General features: G+C 36.0%; 1 protein-coding gene across 1 annotated transcript in view; it reads right to left on the bottom strand.

Moving 5' to 3' along the window:
- Positions 1–20,345, bottom strand: part of LOC119069506 — an 87,712-nt gene that overhangs the window by 39,262 nt on the left and 28,105 nt on the right. The window contains exon 5 of the mRNA XM_037173583.1: positions 5,290–5,423. Within this exon, the coding sequence (XP_037029478.1) occupies positions 5,290–5,423 (134 nt within the window). The remainder of the gene's footprint in view (positions 1–5,289; positions 5,424–20,345) is intronic.

The following is a 20,345-nucleotide window of genomic DNA, read 5'->3' as shown; positions in this document are numbered from 1 at the left end:
ATTATACACGTTTTCAGAGAAAAAAAAAATTCACCAACAGTCTACTTGAAGCAACACTCAAAAACTGGAAAGCCAGTATGCAATATTTGGTCGATGAGAAACTGGGTGTTGGGGAATCTCGCGCCGTGTGAAATTCCTACCTAGTGGTAATTTCGCGCCCATACATTTTTTGAATTTTTGGAAACTGGTGCGAGGTGTGGTTGGAAGTCAGCGCGAATTATGGAATTCGGTGCGAATTTGATTTATGATGGTTTTAGGCAAAGTAAAAGTTGGAAATGGGTGCGATTTAGAGCGTGTACAAAGAAACTGAAAGTTGGAAATTGGTGCGAACTCGATTTAGAGCATGTACAAAGAAACTAAATTTTCCTTTTACGAAATGTTAACAAAGACTGAGGGAATTTTTCTTTTACAAAATTGTGTTCGCACCCCTTTCCAACTTTTACTTTCTGCTCTAAATCGAGTTCGCACCCATTTCCAACTTTCAGTTCCTTTGTACATGCTCTAAATCGAGTTCGCCCCCATTTCCAACTTTGAGTTTCTTTGTACATGCTCTAAATCGAGTTCGCACCCATTTCCAACTTTTACTTGACCTAAAATCATCATAAATCAAATTCACACCGAATTCCATAATTCGCGCCGAATTCCAACAACACCAAAAATTCAAGAAACGTATGGGCGCGAAATTACCACTATAGAGTAGGAACTTCGCGCGGCGCGAGATTCCATTTTTTACTATATAAACGTAGATTCCTAGCAACCGTCCTTAATTTACAAACGATTCCCAAAATCTTTTATGAGCAATTCCCTGACGATTTTCGACATCCAACTACAAATTCAGAAAACTGTCAAAAAAAATCATCGATCTGATAGAATGGGAGAATGGGAGAGGGATTTCGTAGATAGTCTTTCAGAAGCTGAGACCGGATTAGGGAAAAAATTTACAAGCTTAATGGGCATGTGGTTTCCGAAGGAAATTTCAGTCAAGATTTCTCTCAGCTTCAACAAGAAATTACTTCATCAATTTTCGAAATGTTCGAGTGTGACTGTCAGATAAGAGAGAGACTTACAATTACGATCGCTCGATCATATCTTAGTTGAACAAATGAGAACGTGCCATCAAGTAGCATGTCCAGATTAAGAGTTTCGTTTATTCGCACAGTAATATTTCGATCTGGCTTGTACCAACAGTGTTCTCCGGTACAATTACTGCAAATTGTGTGTCAGAACAGAGAGGGAAAATTCGATATGGTCAGAACATCGCTCGCGCGATTTTGAGGTCATTGCACAATAGTTTTCTTTGAAGGGTATTATTTTCCGTTTTTATGTAAAGTGTGTAATTATTACACACTTTTTCCAAAAGTGTGTATTCGCAAAAAGGTAATTACACACTTTTCAAATTTGCGAATAGGTACGTAATAACATTTGAGAAAAACTGTGTAATTTCTCGAAAAGCTTAAAAGTGCCCCTGGCCTAAGTCCTAAGTTTTCCGAACGCTGCCCCGTCCAAAACTACTTTTAACTTGTGGTCAAGATACAAAATGTTGTCTACAATTTTGATGTCCCTGTCAATCATGTTTGTCATGATTTTTGTCTTCGACAAGGTTATTATCAGACCGACTATGCCCGATTCTTCGTTTAGCTACTTGTGCTTGGTCCAGTGCTATCAAGTCAATATCATCTGCAAATCGCAGATGACTCAAGTATTTTCCTTTTATGTTGAATGGCTTCGGCTGGTACGCCATCCTCGTCTGTCGACACTGTTACTGCCAGCAACGATGTACAGATGGCACCAGTCTATTTGCTATAATCGGCATATCTAAACTGAGCCAACAACGTCGCGCTAGTTCATTCGTCACACTAGTTAATACGGAATTTCTGTTCAAGATTTTCGTATTGAATCACAATTTAACTATCATTCGTGAACTGTCTATAGAATTATCTATTTATTTTAAGTTGTCCAAGTGCAGTCATACACAATAAGTAAGTTCTTTTATACATATAGGTTGTGAACATAACCTAACTTTATTAAATTCAAATTTTTCTAGCTTCTACATCAAGCATAATTGTACGGCAATAAACTATTTCGTATGACCAACGCTCGATTGCTTACTCAATTCCCCAGGCTACACACTGATTAACAGGGAATACATTTGTCCCCTAACCCGTGAAATCAACACACACTTTATTCACGCCACAAGTGCGCCTTCAATTTCAACACATAACGCATATCGGGACATTTTAACGCGCAGTTTTTGACATTTGTTACATGAAGCCAACTGTATTTTGTCCAACCTTCGGTTGAAAATATTTAAATTTTTGGCGGACTTATGGCGTGAATTGTCATCGTCAGGCGGCATTTTAGATGGTGATTTGAATTTCATTGTCTTGTATCGCCCACACTGAAAACTTTTTTCGTACCACGTACCAATCTTACCGTTGATTTGGAATGAACATTCCAAAATGGTACAATGTACCAATTTATTTGGTGAGCCGTACCAATCGTTGGTATGCTGCACAAATTAATTGATCCAAATCAACGGTAAAATTGGTAGATATTATTTTCAGTGCAATTTGCACAAAATGCGTCCTTGATTTTGCTGTCTTCTTTCCATTTCCAAATCTTGAATTTGACAATAATCGAATAACCACTTTGCCAAAAGCCGTTTTATAGTCGCCATAAAACTTATCGAGCTGACATAAATGTTCAAAGTGTGGTAGGTCCCAATGTCAATAGACCCAGTTGTGCAGTTGTTACAACTGATCTTTTATCTCTGAATCCATGTTGAGCCCTATTCAATTGAGGCTGAATATTTTCTGTTTCACTGCAATTTCATGGATTTCCTAATTACATTTCCACTGTTCCACATTAAATGAATGAGCAATAAACGTTACTGTAAGTGAAACAGCCAATATGCATACCAGAAAATCATTTTCCAAGTTAGCATACCATAAAAAACAATATGTGAGTTTTCAGTTCCAATCGTCACATAACATTATTTATCGGCCAACCAAAAGCAGAGTATAAGCACCCCTTAAATATTATCACAAGGAATTAAATTACCGAAATTCGTTGGTGTAAAATTATGCCTTAAATGTGTTATCAAATGACAACACTAATTGCCATGTCAAAATTGACTACCCATTGCTTGTAAGCGGCACAGTGTACAAACAACGTATGAACATATTTGTTTATGCGATGTAAAAAGGGGTTATTAATGGATACGAGTCTCGTCAATTTATTTTTTTACATTAACATAACATATACACCATACCCGGACAACAACATTTTATGCTCTCGTTTCTATATCCGTATATATGAATTGCATATACGATGTTCAATAAATATTTATTGCTTCGTGTTGAATGTGATCAAATATTGAAGATATTATAGGGAAACAGAAGGGGCTACATTGTTTGTGAATTTACTCCCATTAATTTGAGGTTGAATTTCACAAAAGAGTTGTGATTTAGAAGGTGTGTTTTATGTACTTTCGAACGAAATTCATCAGTTACTCAATAAATATAGTTAGATACTAGCTGAAAATAAACACGAGATTGTGTAAAGGACCCGTACGAAATATGTACTATAGCTTGTCGAAGTCATCAATCTTAAAAGTATCCTAAAATCTACCACCCTGTATATCGTTATATCATTATTAAATTGGTCAATGTTGCAATATTGAAAGTTTCATAAACTTCTGATGTGAAACAATCGTGCTCAATGCTCATGTTCAGTTCAAGCATCCACGTTTCGCAAATAGAGGCAAGCAAATAATCACTTTACACCAAAGATGTTCTTCTGTATAAGGTTATTCATCCGTGAGTACCGTGAATAAGGCTTGGAACAGGTCCGGTTCAGGTCAGGTGAAAAAAAAACCTGAAGGATTTATTCGGGTCAGATTTAGGTAATTTATAAACCTGACCTGAACATGACCTGACCCAAAATTTAAAAAAAAAATACGAAAAGGCTATTCACTAGATTGAAAATCTCTTTTTACAAAGCTTCTCGCCTGCTCATTTTCTCTCCTCTGCTAAAACTTCTGAAGGCTTTGTTGTGAAAAACAGTGAGTAAAATTTGTGAAAAAAGTTGGACATTGCTTTTTCTAGTGTGAATTGTGTATGCTCTGGAGGAGAGTGATGCTTCATTTTACAAAGTTTTTGTAGAATAGATTGATGCTTTCCGTTACAAAGTGCTTGCAGAATAGAGTGATGATTTATTTTACAAAGTGTTTGTCGAAGGGAGTGATGCTTCCTTTTACAAAGTGTTTGTAGAAGAGATTGATGTTTTCTTTTACAAGGTGTTTGTAGAGTAGAGTGATTGGTATTTTTACAAGGTGCTTGTAAAAGAGAGTAATACTTCCTTTTACAGCGTTTTTGTAGAAGAGCGTGATGTTTCCTTTTACAAAGTGTTTGTAGAAGAGATTGATGCTTCCTTACACAAAGTGCCTGCAGAAGATAATGATGCTTACTTTTACAAGGTGTTTATAGAGGAGAGTGATTCTTCTTTTTACAAAGTGCCTGCAGAAGAGAGTGATGCTTCCTTTTACAAGGTGCTTGTAAAAAAGAGTAATGCTTCCTTTTACAACGATTTTGTAGAAGAGAGTGATGCTTCATTATGCAAAGTGTTTGTAGAAGAGATTGATGCTTCCTTACACAAGGTGCCTGCAGAAGTGATGCTTCCTTGTACAACGTTTTTGTAGAAGACAGTGATGCTTCACTGTGCAAAGTGTTTAACATTACGAAACATTAACGGTTACATTTTAATGATTTAAGTCAATGCTAGCTTCATTAACTACATTATACGAAGTTTTACAGTCTATAAGAAAAGTGCGATTAGTCAAATAAGAACAAATTGCGCAACGTTGCGATTAGTCTTTATTTGACCATTCGTACTTTGTGCGAATAGTACCTATCAAAAAAAAATACCTGGTCTCACCTGACCTGACTTCTCCTGAAGTTCACGAATCAGTTCAGGTCTTTACGGGTCAGATTGAATCAGGTTTATTATTATTTGAGGTCACGTCAAGTAATTAAACTTCAGATTGTCAGGTATTTCAGAGTCATGGTTGTAGAGCTTGTAAAATATCATGTTTCCCCCGTGGTATTCAGGTCAAGTACCTGACATGAGTAAAATTTGAATAGTTAGTTAGCCTGACAATCTGACATATTATTCTATTTCACGTCGAATCAGCTTCTAACATAAATTCAGGTCAAGTAATTTTATTTCAGGCTGAATATGGCTTTTCCGTTCAGCTTTCAGATTGATCTTTAAAAATTATTGACAACTTACCACCATGTTGTTTAATGTAAGTGTTAATTCTACACGGGGCCGTGATGGCGGACTGGAACAGTTAGCTCGTAAAACGTCGCCAGGCTCATATCGATCTCGGTCAGTCCACAGTAGTGGTCGGTTTTCAGGAAACTCTAGAAAAGAAAACGAAAATGTTAAAATTACTGATTATAATGTGAAAGCAAAACACAGGTGAAAAAAATAGGATGTTACCGCGATAACCAGCTACAACTCATCTCCAAAAGTTTCTAAATTTTGAAATTGAAAGTAATCTGACTCAAAATTTTTTAAAAAGGTATCATTCAACGCCCAGTTCTGTCATCAAAACTACACTACAATGAACAACAGTGACGCACAAGCAACCATGTTCAAGCCAATCATTACACTATTTATAATGAAAGTTTGGTCTCACTTCTTCGAAATTAGATTTGGTTACTGGGCACTGGCCAGTGGAAAGATTATTATCAACGTACTTCAAGCAAAAGTGCTTCGAGTGACAGCTGTCAAAATAGAGTACTATTTTGTATGAAAATTTCTTCCAGATGTTTTTACAGTGCCAACATTTGTTTGATACACTGTCTCGTTTCAGTACTATATTTAGAGTACTACTCATGCTTGAAGTGCTTTGTTATTATAAATAAATGTTTGTTTCCCTGATTGTTATATCTCGTCTGTTTCCCTGATTGTTATATCTTGTTCTAATTGAAAGGAAAAATCATCAAAATCCAATGAAATTTAGTTTTCATGCAAAACAAGCCCATGGCACTGATCATATACATCACTCCGCAAACCTCTGCACAGGTCTAGGCGGATGTAATTTGGAAAACAATATTTTTATATCAACAATCAACGTTCAACAATCAGATATTAACTTTATTCGTCATTTTCGACAATTTAGCGTTCATAAACGTTACCCAATTATTTGTTTCGAGTATTCGGTTCACGGGTTCAGCTACCAGCTGAAAATAAAATCATCTGTCATAACCACAATTTTAGTGTGTAATTCGCTACGATGAAATTGTTAACAAACGTTGTACAGAGTCTACTGGCTGCGTTCTTTATCAAAAGTATAAGCTCGAACCAGGTTATGATTCTTTCTCCATAGCAGAAGACCTCTTATAGCAATAGGTCTTATTTGGTGTTTTCAGTTTATTTCCATTTTCGTTCAAAAGTGCTACGGGACTTGCAATAACAAGTATTGCAACGTATCCATTTCGTGCCGCCCGCTAAATCGCACCGCAAAATGGACCTCAATGGATTTTTATTTTCGCCAAGGGCTGCAGCTGGAAGCACCAATCAATGTAAAGTGAGCTGCGGGAAACGTTCGGTTTGTGAAGTAATTGCACCCATATTAATAAAGTCTCTAGCTATAGCTTGATGCAGTTGTAGTGACAATTACTTCACAAACCGATCGTTTTCCGCTGTTGCCAACAGGTCCATTGCACAATCGAATTTATAACCACTCTTCTACAATTCAAGATCGAAGTAATTGCATACAAAAAGTTTAGAACCGTATACCGACAGCATATGCTGAAATTGAAGACGGAGCTGTGTGCCCAATTTAACACCATGGATCATCCATTCTTTGGTTTTATTTTCAGGTTTTGGAAATTAGAAGTCAAAGGAAATATGCTTGATCCGTGTCCACTTAGCGTAAGATTAAAAAATTGTGCAACAGGGAGAGCAGACCGATTTCAGAGGAAATTACGATTTTTAGGGACATCGATATGTAAAGCCGTACGTTTCCACACACGACCACATTCCATTAGTGCCAGTAGGAGAATGGAAAGTGGATTTTATTATATCAAAAATCATAAACGATTCGGATGAATTTATTACATCTTGGTCCAATTTTTATGAAGTTAAACCCACAAGTGCTGTGGAGTTCTGAATCGCTTAAAAACGAAATTGTTGCAGTGATGGTTTTCAATAAAGTTTATAAAAACATTTTGAAAATTCATTACTCTTAGTCCATAAGATCGACACACTATACAACTTTCAAGTTCAAGTTCTTCAACTTCATTCATCTCGCAGTAAATTTTTGATTAGCTTGAGACAGTCGGGATAGCTTGGTTAGAAAACGATAGACGACATATTTTGGTGCTGTTCGATTGACCTTTTTGAAGTGGTGAGCGGAAGCAGCTCCTTCGATTTACCATTTAGCATACTCGAACTACGTTGAATTTCATGTAAAATCATAAAGAAATGAAATGAAAGAACGTTCTTCGTCCAAAGTAACTTTGATAGTATGGCAGTTTTTATGAATTCGATTTCCTCATCATCAAATACCCTCGGTGTTTTGGACTTACGTTTAGGTGAGTTTTTGTATTTACAACGAGTCATCATTTTTCTCATACTTCGTCCTAAATCCATTTGGGTCGAGTCAGTCCCATAGACACTTTTTATCTGGGGACCATGTGGATTGATTTTCTGCCCTGTGCCCCAATCATTTTGACACTTTATTTTTCCATACAATTTTGGCCACCCCTAAACGAATATACTCGACACATAAGAGGTAGTCGAATAAATATGACTCGAGATAATATGATATACGACAATACTACTAGTCCCGACTAGTTCAGACGCTTGTGCCACGAAAATTGGCTCTGTAGGATTCGAGATTGTTTTTGTAACTATTATGCAGAATCAGCAACAGCTGAACATCTCCTGCTGGTCGACAAAGACAATACCTAGGTATCGAAAAGAATTCAAAGGCAAGCTACATTCTTACGTTTACTTTAAGGTCATCTATGTGCGCACGTAACACGTATGACTATAGTAAACTCGTTGTTTAGAATGTGTTTTGATTGCATATTATACAAGTAGAGTGTCATTTTTGATCAGCTGGTGAAGTTCAAAGCTTAAACATTATAATTATCAATTTACACAAAAAACATAGTTTCAAATTTTCTGTTAAAAAAAGCTGGATGATGCAAACATTAGGATACATTAATTATGTTCAGAATCAAGTCCTAAGAATTTTGTTAATCTGATGAAAAAAAAAAATTGAAAATCGATTAAATAAACAAGCTGTGCAATCCCCCAAAAGCTGGCCACATGAAATGAATCGTATGTTTGAACAGACATTTAGTTCCTAATTATATGCAAGAGAAGATATGAAATGTGTGGGACAAAGTCGACTCATAGAAATAAGTGATTTAGAAAAAGATAGTATAATTGCATGTTTGTCACGAATACCTAAAGGCACTGGAAGGTTGGTCCTGAACAATAGTTATGTCACTTCTGTACGAGAAATAATGATTGCAATTTTTAACCAAATTTGTCGCAGAAATGTTGAAGAATGGAATTATATTTTTAGCCCCGTACGAAGTACAAAGGGGCTTATAGGATTACGATGCCGTGTGTAATTGATGGAATTCGAAGCAGACGGTAAGGGCAAAGTGTTTGCCTATGTTCATAGATGATGAATCCGCAATAAAAAATTTCGTCTGTCCGTCTGTCTGTCCGTCACGTCGATATCTTGAGTAAATCAAATCCGATTTCAAATTTTTTTTTTCCCTGAAAGATAGTCGAAATAGTGAGGCTAAGTTCGAAGATGGGCATATTCGGGTCGGCCCTTCGTGAGTTAGGGCCACTTAAGTGATTTAAGGTCTTTTGGTAATATTTATGGCAAAACAAACGATGGAAATTGAAATGACGTTGCAAATGATAGGTATTGTCAATACCAATCCAGGGAAAAAAAGTTTTTTTTAAATCGGGTGAGTGGACCGTGTGTTAGGGCCTTAGAAGTGAAATGCTACTAGGGCCATATGTGTATTTTACATAGAACTCGAGTAAATTTCATTCGTTTTTCGTAATTTTTGTTTGATTTCGAAGGTAATCGAAGGCCGAATAGAATGTTGTTGAAAAAAAATTAAATTTGGGTCCTTGGTCTAAGGCCGCTACTAGGGCCCTATGTGTATTTTACATATAACTCGAGTAAATTTCATCCGTCTTTCGTAATTTTTGTTTCATTTGGAAGGTAATCAAAGGCCGAATAGAATGTTGTTGAAAAAAAATTAAATTTGGGTCCTCGGACTAAGGTCAGTACTAGGGCCCTATGTGTATTTATACTCAAAATTTTAGGGCGATTTGAAATTTTTGTTTCATTTGAAAGGAACGTCGTACGGGGCTTCGTAATTGCGCAATGCGTAATTTCTAAGGTGTACACATTCCATAATAATTTTACTTTAACTACATTAACCGGCGCAATAGGCTTACGGTCAAAGTAGGGTGATAGACGCACTAGGGTCATGTACGCAATAGATATACGGGTTTGTACGGGGCTCAGTCGCAGCAAACGCTCCGACTGTTCTGATGGCTCGTTTGTGATTTGTAAAGTGTAACAGGGTGTTCAGAGTATTTAAGAAAGAAGATTTCACGAGGAACATTTTAGAAAAATGTCAAGTTCTTATAAGTCCTGCCACTATTTGATATATATTGACATAAATCGAAATTCTATTTTAATGTTCACTAATTCTATAAGTTATCGAATATCTTAACAATTAGAAATATATCTACCAGCATTTGGACAATACAGGGTGGATCACAGATCATTGGCAAATTATGATTGCACGTTCTGAGTGTTGAAGTATAGTAGACTTAAGAGTAGAGTTAAGTTAATTCAATCACGTTGACCTTTATACTCGAAAATTCTTAGTACATTCATTCTGAGTCTTTCATTAATAAAAGAAGAAGCTTTCAACTAAGTTTTATTATCTCGCTGCAGAAATCAAATCTCTAACAGGTTATGGGCCCAGTTTAGTAATAAAACTAAGTAGAAATGGAATTGAACGACAAGATAACGTCGACGAAATTAAATGGAAATAATTACTTTAACTGGCGTAACAAGATGGAAATGCTGCTTATAGGAAAAGGCTATTGGAAAGTCATTAAGGATAATGTTCCTGATCCAGTCACCGAAGCATGGACTGAAAAAGATCAAAAAACGCATTCACTAATTGCTTTGTCTGTCGAAGATGATCAAATTCAGCACATCATAAATTGCAAAAGTTCCAAGGAAGCATGGAACCAACTGAAGGAATTTCATGAAAGGGACACTGCAAACAGTCGCTTTGCTATTCCGCGAAAATAATGACAAAGAAATTGGAAGAAAATGGAGATATGGTGGGCCATGTGAATGCGATGAATGGAGTAGTTTCAAAAATTGTTGGCTCTCGGCGAAGAATTCAAGCCTTAATTTATCTTCAGCGCGACGTTAATTGGTTCGTTACAAGAGAATTACAGTCCACTGGCAACAGTTTTGGAATCTCGCAATGAAGAACTAACCTCGAGTGTTGTTTGCTCAAAGTTGATCGATGAATACCACCGGCGAAAAGAAAGAAACGTTGGAGTTGAATCGTCGACAGCTAATAAATTGAATTCTAAATATACTACGAAGGATGATGTTATATGCTTTTGTGAGAAGAAAGGTCATTTCAAACAAAGTTGTCAGGAGTGCAAAGAGTGGATGAAGAGAAAGCAACCTAGAGGTGAAACGGCTAGATTATTGATGGAAGACGAGGACTTTGTAGTCATCATCTTACGGCAACGACTATGGCAATGTTAAAATGGACAAAAGAAAAGAAAGGAACAGAACAGAAAGGAAAAGTACGGAAGAGAAGAGAAAAAGAGGAAGAAAATAGAAGAAGGAAAAAAGAAGAAGAAAAAGTAGAAGAGGAAGTACGGAGAGAAGAAACATAAGTAGCGGAGGACGGGTTTTCATTTTGAACAAATTATGAGAATGAGAAGAAGTGTCGAAGTATAGTTGACTTAGCATTCTCATAATTTGTAATTAAGTTAATTCAATCACGTTGGCCCTACTACTGGAAAATTCTTAGTACATTCATTCTGACTCTTTCATTAATAAAAGAAGAAGCTTTCAGCTAAGTTTTATTATCTCACTGCAGAAATCAAATCTCTAACACTGCGATCTTAGTCCGAGACTTAGTCTATTACGAAATAAGATTAGTAGTGTCATCCTTGAATCTTAAAGCGTCTAAATCAACTGTAAATCTGAAAAAAAATCCAAAATATTTTGCTCAGATGGTTTGAAAATGGTTGAAAAGTGAAAAAATGTACTCCAGACTTCTTACCCTCTTTTACCCGAAAACTGACAGTATTTCAGCTTGGCACCCGAACTTTTCTTTTTCAGGGTACGAAGGGCTATCCAAATCACCCAAAGCGTCCCGTACACTTTTCATGAACACGGACTCTTCTATGGCTACTGGACTATACCTAATGTATTAGCTTCGAAAGCGCTGTGGTTCGTGTGGAACAAGCAGAAGCTCTCTCTAAAACTGTTAAACCACACCGAAAATAGAAACTTATCTTGAGCCGAGTTTGGTTCATAAATTAAAAATCTGCAGATGTCATTGCACACAAAAGGAATCGATCAAGAATAAAGGAGGTGGAAAATTCCATCCATTAAAACGATCAAATTGAAGTGGTTTAGAACATTGTCAGTGGAGTCCTGATTTTGAAAGTTCAATTTAATTTGTGTAAGTACAATTTCTTACCTTTATTCAACGATCCCATAAAATTATATTAAACTGTTGACATAACAATAGCAGAAAATCTTGGTGGAATAATACCTAACACGATAATTAATATCTTCTTGTTTTGTCATTCCTGCGACGAAATATTCTCGTTTATCTCCACAAATCATTGAATAATAAACGAACACAAATAAATACACTTTATTTACTTAACATCTGCAAATCTAACAACTTTCCTATGCCATTGTTGACGAGGTTTTCATTATAAATAACAACCCAAGAGTTTTCCATTGTCAACTGAATTTCCAAAAGTTTTCCGTTTTAATAAACGCTTTACGTGTGCACATAGCACACAAGAAATCCGTCTAGTTAGGATAAACACCCAAAGCTCTATGCAGTACAAGTAAAGTACACACTACGACGTATATCATATAATCGTTTTAAATTGCTGACAACATTGTCACGTCAAAACCAAAATATCATACAAAATATGAAACGAAACGTTTCACTCATATAATATTCACAAACAAACATAACAACAAGAACGTTTTGTGGCCGTCATTAGGACCATTTTTATCACTGGTGCGCGTTATGCTTGATTTCTACTTAACGAAAAAGTACTCCGTGTAAGAGACAAAACTGAATTCTTTCAATTTTGCTTTGTTTACTTGACAACTTGCTCTCACACGGCTCCCTCACTGAGTACTTTTTGTTGAGTGGAAGCCATACTTTAGCATAGCGCCCGTGATGCAAATCCCATTACAAGAAGCAAAGAAGCAAGTAAATTATAGACCGGTCAGCATCCTGTGTGCGAAATCTAAGATATTTGAAAGTTTTTTCCCTCTTCTGGAGTCTTTAAGGAGCTAACCTGGCCTTCTTTTTTTATTGTCTTCATCAACGACCTCCTGGTGTCGCTCGATAAAACTCTATAGACAAATCGAAACTACTTATGATTGTGAGGTGATCTCATGAAGGTTGAGGACTGGTGTAAAATGAATGGTTTCATACAAAAACTCACCTCATGTGACAATTCTCGTCGCTGTGACGATGTGGTGATTTTTTTTTGTATGTAAAATCTTCAGAAGTAGTGTGTTCCCGCATATCTAATAAAATGGCGATCTGCGTGACCTCCCCCAATTTTACGACCTTGGAAATAATGAAGAGGGTCTTATGTCTTCAAATAAAGACGTTGGCGTCATTATTGGATGACAAATTGTCGTTTATATTCGTCACTCAGACTTAGACTTGAATATTGCTCTACGGTGTGGAATGCGTTTTACGTGAATGCCAGCGACCAGATCGAGCGGATTCAAATTCCGGAACCACCATATAATGAGAGAGATTGGAACGCTTGAAAATACCTTTGTAAGAAACGCGTCGTTTGGTAAATGATGAACTGATGCTTTATAAGCCAATCCATGGTCATACAGACTCATCACTCCGACAAAGAATATCTTTTCGACAACTATCGAGATTCACAAAGCAGTTTTTCTATCTGCCGATAATGGTTGCGAATTATTAGCACAATGTACCGATAGAATTCAGCGCAATCACGATGTTTATTTCCATATGGTTTGGATATTAATGAGAAGAGTTTGTATGTTTTTGAAACATTAGTGAGATACAGTTTTTAACATTCAAAAGTATCGACATGTTATACATTTCTTATTACTCCAACTTCTCTCATTTCTCCATAACGAGAATATGGAGAAATGAGAGAAGTAAGCAAAATAAGAAATGTATATATGTCGATACTTTTGAATGCTAAAAACTGTACCCTTTTTAAGAGCTTTTATACCACGACTTGTTTCTCTTGTTTTTTTCTGCTTGATTTTTTTTTATTTCCCTCGTTTTTTAAATTTCCTTTCCAATATTATGTTTCGGTGCATGCTGCGAAAATGATTCATTACATGAGAGAACTATTTTGAGATAAGAACAAACTCACAAGTGTGTTGTTGCTTCGGTAACTGATGTTCTAATATTCAGCTAAAGATCAAATCATTCAATTATATATTGAACATTCTGTAGCTCAGTCGTATAATAGTATACTAGAAACAGTTTGAATTCTTCCGTGTTGGAATTTTCTCTCCAAAGTGTGCATGATGTAATCTCACCTGAGGCGAGAAAATAGCTATTTGCTCCCCCGAACTGTCACCAGACGAAGCGTCGACAAAATTTCAATTTCCATGGCATATTGAGGGTAGAATATCAGGTAAATCACACAACAGTCATTAAAATTATTTTTTGTTACTAGTAACTGTGCAAAACATTTTGCTAGAGAGCTATTTGAACAATTAGTGCTATACCGAATTTGTACAGTAAAATAGTACGAAAACCGGGCATGTACACTTATAGTTGACAATATGATCGAAACGTTCAAACAAAATTTTCTTGTATTTTTTTTACCTTTCACGGATCGAAAAATTGAGGATCTACCAACATATGTGTGGTAATTTTCTAAGTGTGACCATACCGCTATGTCCCTGTACAGCTTGGATCATCAGTTCTGTGATTCTTCGCCAAACATGTCGAAATGGGATTAATTTTATTCAGATGCTTTTGTTTTCCCTAGGGTCGAAAGTGGCGTAATAGTACATACATACACACTTGTCACGATGAAGTCGAGTCTTGTCGAGACTGATAGTGACAAGTGTGTACTCTCTTCTAGACAACAACATAGACCTGAAGTGTAATGTTTGAATTATTCTTCTAGCTGAGTAATTTTGACATCCGAACACGGCACGTATGTGATAAAATCCAGACGAAATCTCAACTTTTCAACTTTTTATCCTTTGTTATGTAAATAAATTATTACATGCTTTTGAAACCTAACTAAACCAAATTCCTTGTTTTCCTTAGATGTGTAATACGCTCGTTTCGACCCTAAGGAAAACATAAGAATGTAAAATCCATTACATAACTCTGGATAAAAACATGAAAAATCTCGTTTTTGTGCGGTTATTGACCTCGGCTTCGCCCCGATTCAACAAAATTCACACGAACACTATACTTTTTATCTTTTATCCCGAGTTATGAAATGGATTTTACTTGCAGCACCATGCAAAAATGAGATTTTCGCAAGGGGCACACCTTTGACACTTGCGATAAGTTTCATTTTCGCAGGTAAATACTTTGCGTAATTGTTTGAAGATTGTTATTTTGCCACGAGGGATTATATCCCTCGCCTTCGGCTCTAGCAACAAACCTCTCTATCGGCAAAATAAAAATCTCCAAACAAGGACGTAATAGTATGTTACGTCACTGTTTGTAAATATTTGTTTAGGCAAGTGTTTGCGGAGTGAAGTAATCACACGTGCCTGAAAAAGCAGTGACATAAGACATTTTTTGCCACCGAGAATTGAAATACGACTCTTTTCAGCACTCATTTTAGTGTTTTAAAGTGACTTATTTCAGCACCCGTTTGATGTGATATTACAACACTCAAAGCAGTGTTGATATGGAATTTGTATGAGTTGTTACAGCATTCGTTTGAGAAAATGCAAAGCAATGTGATCGATCAAATTTGAAGAGTGATTGTTTACCATGAAAATTATGATTTTTTGTGCTCTTGTCTCTTTCAATTCTCGGTTGGCACAAAGCACCGCTCGTAAGGAAAACTTGGGTCTAGTGCTGAAAAAATCAACATTACAATACCTCAACACAACATACTATTACATGTTTTGGACGGTAAGTGCATTTTCCCTGTCACAAGCAGTGATGTGACTTTACCGTGCATAAGCATGTAATATATGTTACATGATTTTGAAACCTAAACAAAATTTCTTGTTTTCCCTAGGTGTGTAATAAGCCACTTTCGACCCTATGGAAAACAAAAGCATGTAAAATCCATGGCATAGCTAGGGATAAAACTAAAAAGTTGCATTTTCGTGTGTTTCTTGATTGACCTCGGCTACGACTCGGACCAACAAAATCCACACGAAAACTCTACCTTTTATCCCTAGTTATGTAAATAACTATTTCATAATAAATCTAAATATTTCCATCGATTCTTGCTTCATCATAATGCCGAAAAAGAAACCAAAAATAAACAAAAACATTTCCTCTAATTCATGCAATGTCCAAAAGTAAGCACGAAATACCATTTTATCATAAGTCACCCCGAAGGAATATAATTCATTCTTCCGTTTGTTATATAACTCGATGTGATAAATGATAGTCGAAAATAGATGAAAAGGAAAATATGAGAGTAGGTATGGAACTGTTGAATTTTATAATAACATTTTGTGATACGATAAATTTTAAATATCAACCATACACACACACACTTTTCATCTCAAAACGATATGGCTGTGAGGCAGCACTGAACAATAAACGCCCACGTAATTTTATTATATTTTTTTTACAACAATATTCATAAAGTGTTTAGATAAAAGTCGGCAAAGATTACCGTAAATCCCAATAATGGTCTTTTTCGGTAGGAAACGTTTTATTTTTGATATTCTTCTTCGATACATCGACGAATATAAAATGTTATTGCACAAGAAGCAATTCAACAGAAACGAAATCCTGTCTCAAAATATGAAAATTCCACGATATCAGACTGGAAAACGAAAGAAAGGGGCGCACAGAGAGCCAACAACAACATTATCGGGTTTTGTGGTTGCGTTTACATAAAAAGAGCAATTTGGTGCGTAACAAGTAATATGTAACAGATGTGACCAGATGCTATAACCAAATAAATTAGACAGAATATGCTAATGGAAAAAAATATATTTTCACCTCGTTTACAATTAAACGCATTTAAAGTGAAAGAGATTTAAGAAAATTTAGATTTATTTATAAGGGAGCCATTGTTGGGTATATTTGTTATTTCACTAAGGTTTTGTCCATTAATTACGGCAGAGAGGTACGATTAACATAAGCACACGTGCACATTTGATTTAATCAATTAATGTGATTACAGTGGAAGACACTAAATTTTGTGAAGAAGTTTGATTCAGCTGATTTACTAGCTGGAGACACTTGAATAATTTAATATCTAGAAGTAAGAAAATTTGGAAACAGTCACAGGCGCAGAATGTGTCACCCTCAGCGATATCAGTTATTTTGTATGAAGACACAAGAACTTGTGTCACTTTCACCTGGGCATGGAAATGCGATATCCTGGATACCAAGGAGCAATTTTACAATGCGGATAAAGAACTCATGGGAAGTCTTTATGAGCGGGAAGAACTCAAGTTGAGGGCTTTATGAGCGGGAAGAACTCAAGTTGAGGGCTTTATGAGCTGGAAAAACTAATCGGTAAGTCTTTATCATCGGGAAGTCTTTATAGCCGGAACGTCTTTATGAGCAGTCTTTATAAGCGCGAAAAAATTATTGGGAAGTCTTTATCGCTGTAACAACTCACCGCGGGAAGTCTTTATCAGTCGGAAGATCTCATCAGGAGGAAGATCTCATCGGGAAGTCTCTATCAACGGGAAGAACGAACTCATAGAAAAGTCTTTTACAGTAGGAAGTCAGCAGGAGGCCCTTATCAGTGGGAAAAACTTATTGAGAAGTCCTTATGAGCGGGAAGAACTTATAGATAAGTATTTATCTTGATCGACGGGAAGAAATTATTGGGATGTCTTTATCGCTCGAAGAACTCACTGTGAAGTCTTTGTCAGTGGAAAGAACTTGTAGTGAAGTCTTCATCAGTAGAAAGATCTCATCTAGAAGTCTTTATCAACGCAACGGGAAGAACTAACTCACAGCGAGGCCTATTCTAGTGGGAAGTCCTAATGACTTTACAACGAACTATACTTCTGATGAGTTGCTCCTCCTGGTAAGATTCCACAGACTAAAGAATTTAAAAATTTGGCCTGCGCCGCATTTCTTATTTAAGTTAATATTTTGCTTCAACTAAAGTTTCATTACGAATTGTGTTTTTGTGCAGCTTCAAATAGTCATAGTGGTGTTAAACCATTATGGTTCGTAAGGTTCGTGAGTATGGCGATTTCGTGAACTTTTGACATATAATTATTAAACGTAAAGCTTGTGCGGAATCAGCAACAGCTGAACATCCCCAGCTGGTCGACAAAGACAACACCTTCGTATCGAGAATGTTTGTTCATCAGCTGTTAAAGATCAGCTGCTGCTGATTCTGCACAAGCTTGACGTTTCATAATTGTATAATATATAGGAGAAATGTCAAAAGATCACGAAATTGCCATATTTACCAACTTCACGAACCATGGTAACTATTTTCGCGTCATCAATAAAGTATTTTCAAAAATACGCGGCGCGGCGTAAGTTACAAATATTATCACTGAATTGCATAAAATATTTTTGTAGTAGAGGACCTGTGTCACGCCCAATTACGTAGAACGTTTGGATAAGGTACAATTTGTGTTGAGCCAGAGGCGTCCATTTGTTGACAAATTGTGAAACTTATGAAATAATTATGGCGACTCATCTAGTGGAATTCAAAATTTTCTAATATAAATGGTAACCCCTTAGCCGTCTATATTACACATAGCATTAAGTAAAATAGAGAGAAAACATATAAAGACTTGATTTAACGATATTTACAAAGTCAATTGTTTGTTAACCAAGTTTTACCATACAAATATACTTATTGTAAGATGAAAGTAAAAGAAAGAAAAAAACACCAAAACATCAGAACATTTAATATCACCTCTTATTTCGTTGTACGTGCGACCAAACTAATTTGAATAAATTGAAAATTCTGAACGCGTTCGCCATATCTCCTACTAGTATTTATATCTTGGGTTATGTTCCAAATGGATACAAGAAAAGTACGAAACATTACCATGTTGGCTGTATCGTTTAAGAGCTTTAAAAGTTTATTGTAGAGCCAATATCACCTCGAAATACACGTATTAAGAAAGAGAAATTTTGCAAAAGTTGAAATTATCTATATCATTAGCAGATTAGTGAAGCGATGCATAAACTGAGAAACTGAAATACAATCAGAGTAAATAACGAAGTAATGCACAGTAGAACCCACAGTTTTTTATATCCACAAATTTTGACGTGTAGGTAGCATTTCGAAGTCTAGATTTAGATCAAGGCACCATAACTCAGAACATATTTTACTTGCAATGAAATTTTCGCAAAGGTCACACCGTTGACACTTGCGATAATTTTCATTTTCGCAGGGCTTCCCAAGTAAAATACATACGTAATTGTCTGGAGATTTTTATTTTGCCACTAGAGATTATACAAACCTCGCTCTCGCGAAAATAAAAATCTCCAAACAAGGACGTAATGTACTATTATTGTCGATGATTAGCACATTTTTGACTTTTTTACCAACCCTGTTAAAATGTCGCTCAAACTGAACGCCATAAAATTTCGTTTTGTGCCATAAAGTGACGATACGTGAGAAAGCACACAAACTTGCATTCAATCAAAGACTTTGGTTGGCCGCCCGAAGCCAAAATATTTGAACGTAAATATCGCATCTTGGATGATCGTTGAATTAAGTGCGCATTTAATATGTTTCATCAGGTCGTAAGCTGATTCATTTGTTCTCGAAATATCCAAAACAATACAATCGCTAAAACGAACTGGTGTGCATACGTTATTTTGCACCAGCTGGTCACATACAATTCCAAATGGGACCATCTGGTGCAAAATAACGTATGCACACCAGTTTGATTTAGCGATTGTAGGTTTATTCCAAGTAACTGTAAACTCGACCTTTGACAACACGAACGACACCGATTTCATCCACATAGATGAACATAACCTAAACGTCAAAAAATGTCTTTGTAAATTTACCGTTACAAGTTTCGTCAATCTGAAAGTTGAGGTTAAGTTTAAGCGGAAAACTGTTCGTTTTTTTTTGATGATTTCTCTGAACCAAAATCTTTTTTGGAAAGAGTTAAACCATTAAAACACGCAAAAATGTTTTACTTTTAGTGGAAACATTGGTTTTTGAGTCATAACTTAACCTACTTGGAGAAACCTGTGCAGATTACATAAATTTACATAATCTGCAAAGGTTTCTCCAAGTGGGATAAGTTGTCACCCACAAACCAATTTTTCCTTTAAAAATAAAAGATTTTTGGGTGTTTTAATGGCTTTACTTTTTCAAAAAAAGATTTTGGTTCAGGGAAACAATCAAAAAACTAATATTTTCCGCCTAAATATAGGCTACAAATTGCTCTTAAGTTTGAATTCGTAGTTGTCAACATTGCTGTAAGCAATTTTTATTAGAGATAGAGAGTGTGTCTGTGGGGATAAGTTTAAGTGTTTTGACGGGCAACAAGCTATATTACACACTCTATTCGTACGCTCGCGCTCCTCATCCACCTTATATTTTTAGAAAGTATTGAGGATTTGAGGTTCGATGTGTGAAACAAGGCTTGAACTTTGTTAGTTTGTCACAGTTCTAATGTGACAAATAAATAAATTACAATGGTTGTGTATTTCACTTTCCGTTGATTTTTGAGATTGGTTAGTATGTTGGTTTGGGTGTCGTTGCATTCCGTCTCTGAATTATTTACCAGTTTTTCGAGGGTTTAAACATAAAAGGAGGTAAGACCTATTGGCCGGAAAGATTTGGCATGAGTATACAAGTGACAGATGTTA

The sequence above is a fragment of the Bradysia coprophila genome (genome assembly GCF_014529535.1).
Source record: "Bradysia coprophila strain Holo2 chromosome X unlocalized genomic scaffold, BU_Bcop_v1 contig_35, whole genome shotgun sequence".
NCBI lineage: Eukaryota > Metazoa > Arthropoda > Insecta > Diptera > Sciaridae > Bradysia > Bradysia coprophila.
Note: the sequence above shows the minus strand (reverse complement) of the source record. Positions and strands in the feature narration are given on the sequence as shown.